The sequence below is a fragment of the Argopecten irradians genome, chromosome 2 (genome assembly GCF_041381155.1).
Source record: "Argopecten irradians isolate NY chromosome 2, Ai_NY, whole genome shotgun sequence".
NCBI lineage: Eukaryota > Metazoa > Mollusca > Bivalvia > Pectinida > Pectinidae > Argopecten > Argopecten irradians.
In genome coordinates this window covers 3,172,929-3,186,456 of record NC_091135.1, presented here as the reverse complement: position 1 = coordinate 3,186,456, position 13,528 = coordinate 3,172,929, and the positions used below count along the sequence as shown (strand labels likewise).

The window sequence follows — 13,528 nt, the reverse complement described above, 5'->3', positions numbered from 1 at the left end:
GTACGAACACTGGGGGCAGTTGATCCGGTTAACCGTCATGGCATGACGCTCGGCCCAGTGCCTTAACATGCCTATATATGTCCTGAAAAATCTGGCACCGCATGCGGGGACAGGGCACTGCATCCCTTCCTCCTTCCAGGTTGCGCGCATGTCAGTATCCAGAGTTGAGGCTTCCTGCGCCGACACCTTGACTTCTACCTCCACGGTCTCCATTGGCTCTGGGTCCATTTTTTTCCTTTTTTTTTTAAAAAAACAAATAACAAGTGAAATCAGTAGCACTTATACCCAATTACAGGAATACAGACCTCTGCCTTCTTATTTCCTTTAGAGTATGTGTTTAACTGGAAATACAGGCTTCTGCCTTCTTATTCCATTTAAAATATAGGTAAATATAAATCATAATCATATATTGTAATTATTAGGGACACAACACACAACAAATAGACAAAAACAAGACAGGACTGACAGTGACAGGTCCGCACATCAAGTGGGACTGTAGATGACCTTGGGCCTGAGTCTCCTGCCAAACCTACTGGTTTTGGGGCTAGGGGGAGGAGTTCTCATCACAGGTTCAAGGTCAGGACTTGGGTGGTTAAGAGTAAGGTCAGGATCAAGGTCAGCCTGGAGAGGGACAGACATATCCGTATCTGACACAGCATCTTCTTCCTCCCTCCATGCTTCTGGGACGCCGTCACATTCAAAGGGCTTTAAATGGTCAACATGGACTGTAATGGGTCTTAAGTTGGGCTTACTCTGTATTAAATAGGTTAAAAGGGACACAACTCCGACAACCTTATACGGACCTGTCCAACCCTTTCCTAACTTGCATGATAAGGCAGGGGGGTAATATCTCCACACAAAATCACCTACATCATATGTTCTTGGTTTCAATCCATGGTCATAATGATTTTTCTGTCTCTCAGCAGCTACTTCTAGATTCTTAGCTACAAAATCAAATGTTTTTCTCATACTATGCTGTAACCAATTTACATACATGTTTGGACAAACTGGATATTTCTCAGGGGTGGGCACTCCCATTACTACATCCAATGGACAGTTATTTTCCCTTCCCAACATTACAAGATTGGGGCTACACCCAGTACTCTTCTGTGCAGTGGCCCGATATGCCATGAGAACATAGGGCAAATGGTCATCCCAATCATCATACTCAGTATTGACAAAAGTTGACAACATCTGGATTAACGTCCGGTTGAATCTTTCAACTAAGCCATTGGATGGGGGATGATATGGGGTTGTACGACTTTTCTCCACCCCCAACTTCTCACATAATAGGGTAAACAATTCTCCCTCAAACTCACCCCCGCGGTCTGTTAATATCTGGTATGGCACCCCAAATCTACTGATGAATTCAGAGCACAACTTGTCGGCTACTGTATGAGCTGTATGATTAGGGAGAGCATAGGCTTCCACCCACTTTGAAAAGTAGTCACAAACAACCATAATACACCGCATACCGTTAGAGGTTACAGGTATCCCACTAAGAATATCTATAGAAATTCTGTCTAAGGGACGGGAAACTTGATGAATGGAAGGCTGTAAAGGGGCCTTACCCTTCCCAGGACCAGGTTTACGTCGTGCGCAAATTTCACATTTTCTGCACCAGCGTTTAACATCATCAGATAATCCAGGCCAGTAAAACCTTCTTTTAATCTGAGATGTAGTTTTATCCCTGCCCAAATGTCCTGCAGTATGACTACTGTGTAATTGGTACAAAATCTGTTCCCTAACACTAACAGGGGCCAAGACCCTATAATGCGTATTACCGTCTGGTCCATTGTCTTTGACATACAATAACCCGTCATCTGCCTCAGAAATTCTATCCCACATTTGACAGTATACCTTAACTTCATAAGCCAAACCGATAGTCTCACCCTTCTTAGGCTTGTCCTTCCTATCAGCCTTAAGCTGCTTAAACACTGAAATATGAGGGTCAGCACTCTGCTCTCCGCCTAAGCCAACTACACCCCAAGAGTCTATCCAATTGGAAAATTTCTCCTGTATATCAATGGAGGGGGTATCATCATCTTGGGAGGGGAGTACTGTATTCACTGTTCTGGTTGTCTCTACACAGTCAGGGCATAACTCCCTACCACACTGCTTCTTGGGTCTGCGTGACAGCCCATCAGCATTACTGTGTTGACTACCCGGCCGGTGTTGAATTTCATAGTCAAACATATCAATAACACTGATCCACCTAGCGAGAATACCTTCTGGCTCCTTAAAATTCTTTAGCCAGGTTAAAGCGGCATGGTCGGTACGAATGATAAAATGGGCACCGGCGATATAATGTCTAAAGTGCTTTACAAAGGTAACTACAGCTAGTAATTCCCTGCGCGTAGTGCAATAGTTTTGCTGAGCCCTGCTGAACATTTTACTAGCATAACACAAAACCTTTTCCTCCCCTTCCTGAATTTGAGATAGAACACACCCCATGGCTGCACTACTGGCATCACAGTCTAAGATGTATGTACCTGTACTCTGGGGATATGAAAGTATTGGGCTAGTAGTCAACAGAGTTTTAAGTTTTTCAAAGGAAGCCTGGCATTTCCCATCCCAATGAAATACCTTCCCGTTTCCTTGTTACACTTTGGTCAGAGGAGCGGACAAACTAGAGAAATCAGGGATAAATTTCCTATAATATCCAGCTAATCCTAAAAAACTCCTAACATCTGAGGTTGATGAAGGGGGAGGCCAGTCCTGGACAGCCTTGACCTTTTGGGGGTCACAGCTTACTCCAGCTTCTGACACCACATGGCCTAGATACGAAACATGGGTCTGGAATAGGGTACATTTTTTCCCTTTTAGTTTTAAATTAGCTGTCCGGAAGCAGTCAAAAACACTTTTCAGGTTTGTCATAGCAATATCAAATGTAGAGCCGAAAACAATCACATCGTCCAGATAGCATAGGCATTTTGACCACTGTAAGCCCCCTAACACCAACTGCATCAGTCGGGAAAATGTTGCTGGGGCATTACAGAGACCAAAAGGCATTACATTAAATTGAAAAAGCCCTTTATGTGTGGCAAAAGCTGTTTTAGCTTTGTCATTTTTGTCCATACGGCACTGCCAATAGCCGCTTGCTAGATCAAGGGTCGAAAACCATTTCGCACCTGAAAGTGTATCTAAAGCTTCATCAATTTTAGGCAAAGGATAAGCATCTTTCTTTGTTATTGCATTTAGCTTCCGGTAGTCTATACAGAACCGAATAGAGCCATCCTTCTTAGTACATAAGACTATGGGAGCTGACCAGGGACTTGAGCTAGGCTCAATAACACCCTTCTCCAGCATGCTATCAAGTTCTTTTTCCACAACTAGTTTTTGATTGGGAGAAATTCTTCTAGGGGCCATTTTTATTGGTGTAGAGCCCTGAGTATCTATAGTATGTTCCACTAGTTTAGTGTTGCCCAATGCCCCATCAGGACCTGAGAAAATGTCTTGGTAATTAAGTAGCAAGTCCTTGACCTCACCCTTTTGGCTATCTGTTAACTTGTCAGAAGTCCTATTTAACACATCTTGTAAATGAGGAGGTAAATCAGAACGCAAGGGGGTATCTGTATCCTTAATCTCATGTATTTGAGAGACAGGAGAAACACAGCCTACAAAAGTATTACCATGTAGTTTTATATCATTGGCAGTAAGATTTAGCACTGACAGAGTTATCTCCCTTCCCATCTGAGGGGCTATTACTGTTTTGGCCATAAGCAAACCTTGGTTAGTCACTAATTTGTTCGGTTCAACAATACCCATACCACCGTATATTTCCCCGTCAACATACCCCGGAAAGTAACACTCAGAGTTTCTCGGAATGGAAACAGTTTCTGTTACCCTAATGTGTGCACATTTATTGACAGGCTCTGCATTTAACTCTACCCTGTGGCCTCCTAACTTCAGAGTCTTTTCACCGAAATTCAACTCTCCCCCATGCCTAGAGAGGAAATCAATACCCAAGATACCCTTGAGTTCCTGAAGCGTTACCACAATAGCTTCCTGTGTGAAACTACGGTTACCAATCTTAAATACAAAATCTGCCTTTCCAAATACCACTAAATTACTCCCGGAGGCTGTTGTTAGCTTGATATGACAGCTTTTCAACTCAGGCTTATACCTTCTGTCTAATTGGCTGTATAAATTAACATCAATTAATGTCACTGATGAACCCGAGTCTACTAAAAAACTAGTATTGGAACCACTAACACTGATACCAGCAAACAAACTAGGTTGAATTGTATTAAGCACTATGACGGGCCCTTCTATCTCAGATTGAGGAGCTGATACTCTGGCCCCGAGACCAGCTCTGTCTAGTTTCCCTGAATATTTTTCTGCCCATTTTTAGCATCCTGTTTGTTTGAACAATCATATGATAGGTGCCCTACCTCACCACAGATATAGCAATGTCTCTGTTGAGAGTTACCAGAGTTATTCCCCTTGGGACGATTTCTGTACCTGGAATTTAATTTCCGATTAAGTTTCTGAAACTGCTCTAAGATTAAAGAAGCCAAGTCAGAATCTGATCCACTTTCTGCGCCTTTTTCTGAATCAGCAGCCACAGCCTGTACGAAAGCCGGGGCCTCCGGATTTAGCTCCCTTGGTTTCCTAACTGGAATCTGACCTACATGCCTAGCGCTAAAGGATTCGAACTCAATCGCTGCACTCACTGCTTCATCTAAAGTTCTAACATGCCGGAATTGAACATGTCTACCAAGTTCAAAGTTATTTAACCCGTCTATAAACTGGTCAATGATATCTCCTTCTAACAGGTCTACCTGCTTGTTTGGGTACGCTTTACGGGCAGCTAGTCTCAATGCTTCTCCGTAAACTACCAAACTCTCACCATCTTTTCTGTGCCTACTCCTAAATTCTGATTTGTATGCAGCCTCTCTACCAGGAGGATCAAATCTGTTGGTTAACACTACCTTTACTTTGTCAAAACTGAACATTTCTGAAGGCCTTATCTCAGACAAAACCCGTTGGGCTGCTCCCCTTAGACACATTGTGATTTGTTGGGCCTTTTCTAAATCCGTCCACCCATTCCAATTTGAAATCTGTTCAAAGTGTATTAAAAAGTCTTGAAAATTGGTCGTACCATCATAAGTTTGAGGATCTTTCTCCTTTCGCTTAACTGAGATAGTAGCACTAGATGGAGGGACTACCCCTGAATTATGACCATTCATATTCCCTAACCCTGAGGAAAATGTAGGAATTGTACTAGTAATAGTGTTCAAAACTCCCTTGGTATTTGAGTAAAGAGGTGTAAATCCAGTAGTACTAACAGATAATGATAGAGTTGGTGAGTGGGGTACAACACTAGGCCTATAACCCAAATTTTGTTCAGGTGACATGTCTAGGTGACCAAAATTATCACTCCCATAATAATTCACATTTGAAATAGGGGTACTATGTACTGGCTGCTTTAAATCCGCTTGAAATGACACCTTACTGGAGGGTTTATTAAATGGGGACCCAAACACGTGGTCATTGTTTACGTTAGTGTCAATGTGCCGTGTCGGGGCCTCAGTTGACCTTTGACCTACACCACCTGTACCTACTGGCAGAGACATAACTCCCGACGCATTACTAAGTAAATGTCTACCACGAACTATACCATTAAGTAGAGGCATTCTGACATCTTCACTACGTGTATTATGCTCTATTTCCCCTTCATGTTGCATAGAGTTATTAACAGGGTGTACATGGTACGTTTTAGGTATAGCTCCACTACCGTAAGCTCCCTCCCCCAACTGTGGGCGATTATCAGCCATATTGGTTATACAGCAACACTATAAGTGTCAAGATAGGCAGGAAACAGACCCAAGTGACAACACAGCTATAAACGAACACAATACATAAACAAATTATACACAAAACATAAAGCTATCAACACGGATTACCCAAACTCGTATCACGGCACCATTTTGTAATAGGACTGCGCCTATGTATGTTCAAACCCCGATTCTGTTTGGGGTTCCGTAGTGATAGAGAGGAACAACACAGTGAAACATTTAACGAATATTTTATTAACATATATAAACCACAATATAATTCCCGAGACAGAAATCCCTAGACATAGAGGCTACCGGAAGGACATACAGTACATAACGTAACGTTCACACCTGCCAGGTCAGCCATGGGCTTAGCCTGTGTATAGAGATTACACACACACACGGACACATATTACGAATAGAACAGAGGGACAACACACCCACCTCACGTGCGGACAAGTCAGGAAATAGACAGACAGAGAGAAAGAGAGTCTGACCAGCTCTCGGAGCTTTGTCCAGACTACTCGAGAGAAACGGAAAGTCGGAATATATACCGGAAAAGACCAATGAGAATAGAGAACAGAAAGTAGCCAATGAGAAGAGAGATAACAGATTAAAAGTGAAAGTAGAACACAAATAGAAGTAACACTCCTTCCGGTAGCTGTCAAAGATATATACAACAATAATGAACACTGCACTCTCGCACCGCCACGGCCGGGTCTACGATCTCACAACTTCCACATTTATACACGATTACACACCAATTATTGTTCAAATGATGAATATGATTTATGCTCTGTCGGCGGTGGAGTATCTTTAGGTGTTTATACACGATTACACACCAGTTATTGTTCAAATGATGAATATCATTTATGCTCTGTCGGCGGTGGAGTATCTTTAGGTGTTTATACACGATTGCACACCAGTTATTGTTCAAATGATGAATATCATTTATGCTGTGTCGGCGGTGGAGTATCTTTAGGTGTTTATACTGTATTAGGCCCTACTATAAACCTGTAAATTACAATTACAGATATATTAGTTAGCTCTGACCATGTTGTTCTTGCTGTTCCATCTTCAGTGTCAACATTGTTTAAAATAGAGTTTCAATGCGGAAATTACAAATATGTACGAAATCCCTCATCGCTGTGTGTAACTCAAAGCTGACAATGCAAGTTAAAAAGCATGCATTCGAAATTTAAAAAAAAATAATGATTTTTTTTTTTTTTTTGGAAAATTGTTTCTGAGACATTCCCCAGTTAAGGCAGTGTCGTATCCAAGGAAGTGGCAGCCATTTTTATTTTTGCTCTGTTTAGTTACCTTCACTGGCCAACCCCCTATATAAAGCACGGAACTAGACACACGTGCGTCATTTCAAGCATAACTTGTCTCGTATAGACATGCCCCGATATTTCAAATAACAATGTCAAACTGAAAATAAACACTGCACTCACCTGACAAGGTTTCATTGAAATAATACATGAATGTGTTGTCAGCTAAATCCCAAATAATATCCAAAACGAGCTAATGAAACACTTCAATATGCACTAGGTTTTACACGTACATCGACACGTGTGTGTCATTGGTACAGTAGTTGTCGCTTGTTCGGGACAAGTAGTCACGTGCACATGGCCAGTCGAGTACATCGGTTACGATCACAGGGACGTGGCACGAAAATTTTTAACCAATAGTATACATATATATATTATAGTATCAAGGGTATGAACTCGGCGGTCGAGAAAAACGGACCTATTTTTTTAAAACCGTGATTATTTTAATAAATGGTTTCTATACAACATTGACGGATATCTTACCTTAAAGAGAAATAATTTATCTTTCCATTGATTGCTTGGTGAATAAAATTGGCCAAGTATTGACGAAGTTATGGCTTGATGAATCGGGAAATATACGAAAAATATGCTAGGTAGACATTTCCCTGTCCGGTCGAAATGTCGTCTCGGCTCTAATGGGCACATCAAAAACCAAGCCAAAATCACAAAATCTACGCTTGTGGTGGTAAACAGTACCCATAACTGTGTTCATCCACAATCTCCTCTGGAGGTGTCATGACCCGTACTTTGTAGAAACTCCATTTAAACATCGTATAGCTCACTTACTTTAACCGTCACCGCCATGTTCATTTTTCTTTCGGAACGCTTCTCGACTTTACATATCGTGACTACATTATGCAAATTATGTTATGTTGTGCTTGTCGGTAAACTCGAGAAGCGTTCCGAGAGAAAAACGGACATGGCGGTGACAGTTGAAGTAAGTGAGCTACACGATGTTTAAATGGAGTTTCTACAAAGTAAGGGTCATGACACCTCCAAAGGAGATTGTGGATGAACACAGTTATGGGTACTGTTTACCACCACAAGCGTAGATTTTGTGATTTTGGCTTGGTTTATGAGGTACCCATTAGAGCCGAGACGACATTTCGACCGGACAGGGAAATGTCTACCTAGCATATTTTTCGTAAATTTCCCGATTCATCAAGCCATAACTTCGTCAATACTTGGCCAATTTTGTTCATCAAGCACTCAATGGAAAGATAAATTATTTCTCTTTAAGGTAAGATATCCGTCAATGTTGTATAGAACCCATTTATTAAAATAATCACGGTTTTAAAAAAATAGGTCCGTTTTTCTCGACCGCCGAGTTCATACCCTTGATACTATAATATATATATGTATACTATTGGTTAAAAAATTTCGTGCCACGTCCCTGTGGTTACGATAATATACATGGAGATATGTGGACGGTTAATCATTTGGATTTCTATTCATTGGTGTTGAAATTTTATTTTGACAAACATGTAAATGAGAGCTTAGAGGTTGTGATGTATTTTGTTGCCAAACAAGCCCCATATACCTGTATAGGTAAGTGTTTTGTTTACGTAATGGTAGGTGATACACACTGGACAACTGCCAGGTGTGTATGTACGTGTATAGACTGAGTGCACGCGTGTCGATTCACGCGCTTTATATACATTGTAGGGGTCGGTGAGAGCACCGGATACACACAGAGCGAAAAATAAAAATGGCTGACCTCGAATGGGGGTTGTTTCATAAACGATTCTTGAAATACAAGTTACTTATTTTTTTTAATCTCAATTTAAAACTTTTTAACTTGCATTGTCAGCTTTAAGAAGGAAACGTCGATTAACTCATAATGTTATTATTTTTTGTTTGTTGGGTTCCATTATGTTATCATAGCTGCTTATCACAAAAATCACAGATATTTCTCTCTTGTTGACAGTATCCAATACATAAATACAACAAAAATCCAGATGTTTTCAGTCCCTGATGCCAGTGAATCACCGACACAAATCATGTAGTCTTCGTAGTGGTGATTTGACAAAGTGGTCATTCCATTGAGAGACCACATTTTGATTACAAACGTAGCAGGAAAGGTAAGAAATCATCTTTCTGTTCAAATTCTTACAAGTTTACCGACATCTATGTATTCAGATACGGAGAGGTTCTCTCCAGTATTATGACAAATAACACTAACTTACATGTACTTACTCTCCAACAGCCTCTGTATCCTGAACGTTTTTGGTATCCGTCGCTGTTATTGAAGTAATATTAAAGGTCTAGGTATCTCTCGTGCTTTTTTCAAAAGGCATAAAGGGCCTTAATGCTGGTTTCTAACAATAATCTGGATGTGTGGCAAGGGACATCTTTTGAACATATTTGCAATTAATGCTAGTGTAATAGGCTTCATTCTTTATTTTATACCCATTATTAAGAATATTTACTAATTGGTTTGCCTACAAATTGATTTCAAGCAAAACAAAAAAAAAAAAAAAAACATTTCTGACAGATAAAGGCAGTGTTTTGAGGGGGTTTCTCCAAATATTTGGAATGTTCGATTGTGTCTACAGTTTGAAAACATGTCATTGGTATAATCTTTTATTTTATTGGGCCTCGGGTTCTGTTCTTTAGTACCTGTATTCTCTTACCTAAATAGTGTTATAAACTAAGCCAAGGGTTGTTTAATTTCTCCCGTGAGCAACAAGTCATTTCTGAACTCTATACATGAACATCGTTTGTTCTATGTATAAAATTACATATATAAGTGTACAATTACATGGTCACAGGGAAGACATGTGATATAAATGTTTAACACAAATGTTGTCTGTATTATGTGTACATTGTTATCTTAATCAAATCCCAGCATCCCCTTCAGATAACTGGTTTTTTTTTATTCCATTTACGGAATTCTAATTTTTTTCGTCCATCCTATCAACCTTCATGTTCCACAATACCATAAATTGTTACAGACTGGTTGTGCCATATATCCGTTGTATTTACAGAGGGAATGTTGTGAAGGGAGTGTGATCTATTCTATATCATCACAACCATTTCAGTTGGATTATGTATTCAAAAATTGGTATATAATTATATAACTCTTCACTTGTTAAGTTGCTTATTTAGGCTTGATCGTAAACAGCCTGATTATAGCAACAATGCAAAATGTACTTCTTTATTAGAACTTTCAAACTCTATATCATATCAGACAAATAACTTATACTTATGAAATAATATTATTATGTCTGTGGATGTTATTCAACTTAAACTTTTCTCCGCCATCTACAGTGTATGCGTACACTGACCATGTGATTTAGACACATGTGGTAATGTTTACATGCAGCAGCAGAGGCTGGTCACTATGCACTTTAAGTATACTTTCCGCCCACTACCTAATCAGCTTAATTGTTAACCACCCGAATTTTTAAGTAGGACGTTCCCAGCCTTTCAAAAATAATATATTTCGTTGTTGCATGTACATTATGCACATGTTTCATAACATGTTAATTATCTACATCTACATGTACCACTTTCAACCTGATCACAAATTTTGTGAAATATGTTTTTGGCATGTGTAATAATACTGATAAATTGGCAAAGGTTTAGCTTTAGTTTGAACATGGAAATGGAACTATAAACATACACCAAACAATCTGTACATCGCCACAACGTTAAAACAGATATAATATCATTATTATTGATCATTAACTAGTATATTATAACAAAAGTAACTCTACTTACAATTTTGATGTGGTCTTGAAGTAATTCTTCCTATATGTCAGCAAAACTCAAAATGAATTCATGTGTGCTGGTCAGCTCCTGGTCAACTAGCTATAGAGTGTGGTCCAGATACAAATAGATGGGGATGGTCTTGGCGGGAATAGTCACGTGACTCATAGCAGATGTGGATCATTGATAGTGCCCGCCAGCGGAAATTAGACTTACTTGTAAATCCTTGTACACGTAATGGTATAAATATGACCAGAAGACCGAGTCAAATATGCAAAAATTTTAATTCAAGCAATGAATCTCGCAGATACACACAGACAAAAAATAAATTAGGCCTAGGAAATAAAGAAAAAAAGTGTTTTTTTTTTCATTTACATTATTTACGGTACAAACCATTTAAATCAACTCACGGTCATTAGAGAAATTCTGGTAACTGTGTGTAGTACATAACATTGTTTCATTATTTTATTGAAAGTTTTTTTTCTGTCACACGTCGCATTGGCCTAATGAAACTGTATTGGGAATCGGCCAATTTGCCAATAATGGGCCAACATTTTACCAATGTAAGCAGGCCAACCATTGGGCGTACAACATCGGACCAATAATGGGCCAACTTTATCATCCCAACCGTTGGTCGTACTTCATTGGGCCAGCATTGGGCCATTGATAGTACATCGACTGCCAGCTGTCACCCGACCGTACGACCGTTACCCAACATCGGGCCAATATTGGCATGTTATCTGGGATTTACTTAAATCATCACTGCGCCGGCAATTTTAGCTGCATCGAGCTAATTTTTGCTGTAAATCTTTACTAGGTTCGTGGTTATTAAAATATTGAGAATTAATAAATGAAATTATTTACGTTTGTCACTTTATTTTTACATTTAATGGTTATTTGAACACTTTTCTTTTTTATTCTGAAATATTGAAAAATCACAAATATTCAAATGGGGCAAAAATGTTAGGACACGGACCCCCATTTTCTTGCCTGATTTAGAAAGAACATTTTTGGAATACGGTCAAAACGGCCCTACCGTCAGAACGGCCCTAGTTAAAACGGCCCTAGTAAAAACGGCCCTACTATTATATAGTGATATAGACAGTGATGTAATAAAAGTTATTTAGTATTGAGTTTTTTTTTATTTAGTGTTTTAATAAAAGATTTATTAAAAAATATATGTTGTTTGTGTATTATTTTTATCTGAGGATTGATGCGATGCGAGATATATCTATGACATGAAAGTAAATATATAACAATTACTAACTATGGACCTATACCATAAGGAAATAAAAAGTAATTATCAATGTTGTATTTATGTTTTACTAGTTAACATTTAATACAAAAACTTAGATGTAAATTATAGAAATATAGATTCCAAATATGCTATATGTATGTGATTTTGCAAAAATAAGTAAAATAAATAAAATGATATAATTTTGAACTTATTTTGTTTGTCTTCTCTAACACAACATGCGCTAACTACGGCGGGCTTGTTTTTATTAATGATTATCCTAATGAATTTGATTGTACAGCTTAATTACTTTGATTGGGCGATCATAATTACCTTAAATTTTGAGTGACTCTCTTATACCAACACTTTCGCTTATTGGTCAGAAGTCGACACAAAATAGGCATACAGTAAAAAAATATTCCCTTTTATTATACAACTGTTGTGTAGTAAAGTACTCTCGTTGATTCCTTGGATTTACCGATTTCATACATAATTCGACATGAGGCCAGCATTCACGCGATGTTTGAGTTGTGCTCAAGCTGTCCGACCACAACAGCATGCGCTGCAGTGCGATGGTTGTGATAGATGGCAACATAGATTGTGTGACACTGGTAAGTTCCAATTTATTAAAATTTTAAAAATATACAAGGCTATTCAGATAATATGTCCCGACTTTAATAATTAAATCCAAATTTGTATTGGTATGTACAGTATCATTATAATTTGGTTGTGTGTATTTTAAATCATATTATCATAATTATATACTATTTTATTTGTCGATTACTGTAACAGTGCATGTTTTCGCGGTAACGATATTTTCGCTGTCGTTAATTATATAAGAGCCATTATATGCATTTAACAGGTTTGAATTGAGACCCATCAAACATTTCACGGCGCGATATAACCTATTTTTATTAATTTCCATTCTTTCATGTATTTTCATCGTCATTAATTATATTATAGGTATATCACTTGAGTTATACCGTGCTACCATGCGGGGAGAGGACGGTCTGATTGCATGGTTTTGCAGAGACTGTAGTATCCCTCATCACACTAGTGAATTGGATACGACGGAAGAGGTAAATATTGAATGAAATGTTTATAATAGTGTACATTATATTACATATATAATTTGGTGTATAAAATTCAAAATCACAAGTTTTTAAATATCTTTTAAATTACTTAACGGCGAGTATATAGCTAAATAAACCATGATGTTATATAATAATTATAATATTCTAATTGATATATTTTGTATTCTAGCCGCCTGTGTTGGAACTTTCCAATCGGCATCCTTCTCCAGTTGCCGAACCCAGAGATGACCCGCCTGTGTTGTACAGTTTCCTTGACGATGACGTGCGCGTGGATGAGGTAAAAAAAGAATTCGGTCATGTGCTTTTATGCAATTTTATAGATACTACATTCGTCGCAGCTTTGGTGTTTCTCCGGTTCGACGTTCCGATACATTTGTC

The 13,528-nt window shown here is 38.7% G+C and overlaps 1 protein-coding gene across 1 annotated transcript; it reads left to right on the top strand.

Moving 5' to 3' along the window:
* The first annotated feature begins 11,838 nt into the window (after positions 1 to 11,838).
* On the top strand, positions 11,839 to 13,302 carry LOC138316855 (uncharacterized). Its single transcript, XM_069258504.1, has 2 exons — positions 11,839 to 12,667; positions 13,020 to 13,302. The coding sequence occupies exons 1-2, from the start codon at positions 12,556 to 12,558 to the stop codon at positions 13,148 to 13,150; spliced, it is 243 nt and encodes an 80-aa protein (XP_069114605.1). The 5' UTR covers positions 11,839 to 12,555; the 3' UTR covers positions 13,151 to 13,302.
* Positions 13,303 to 13,528: the final 226 nt, after the last annotated feature.

Excerpts from the sequence above, each read along its gene's own strand:
- LOC138316855 (XM_069258504.1), top strand. The coding sequence starts at position 12,556 with ATGAGGCCAGCATTCACGCGATGTTTGAGTTGTGCTCAAGCTGTCCGA. Across the intron at positions 12,668-13,019 it reads ACATAGATTGTGTGACACTG|GTATATCACTTGAGTTATAC; the intron begins GTAAGTTCCAAT and ends ATTATATTATAG.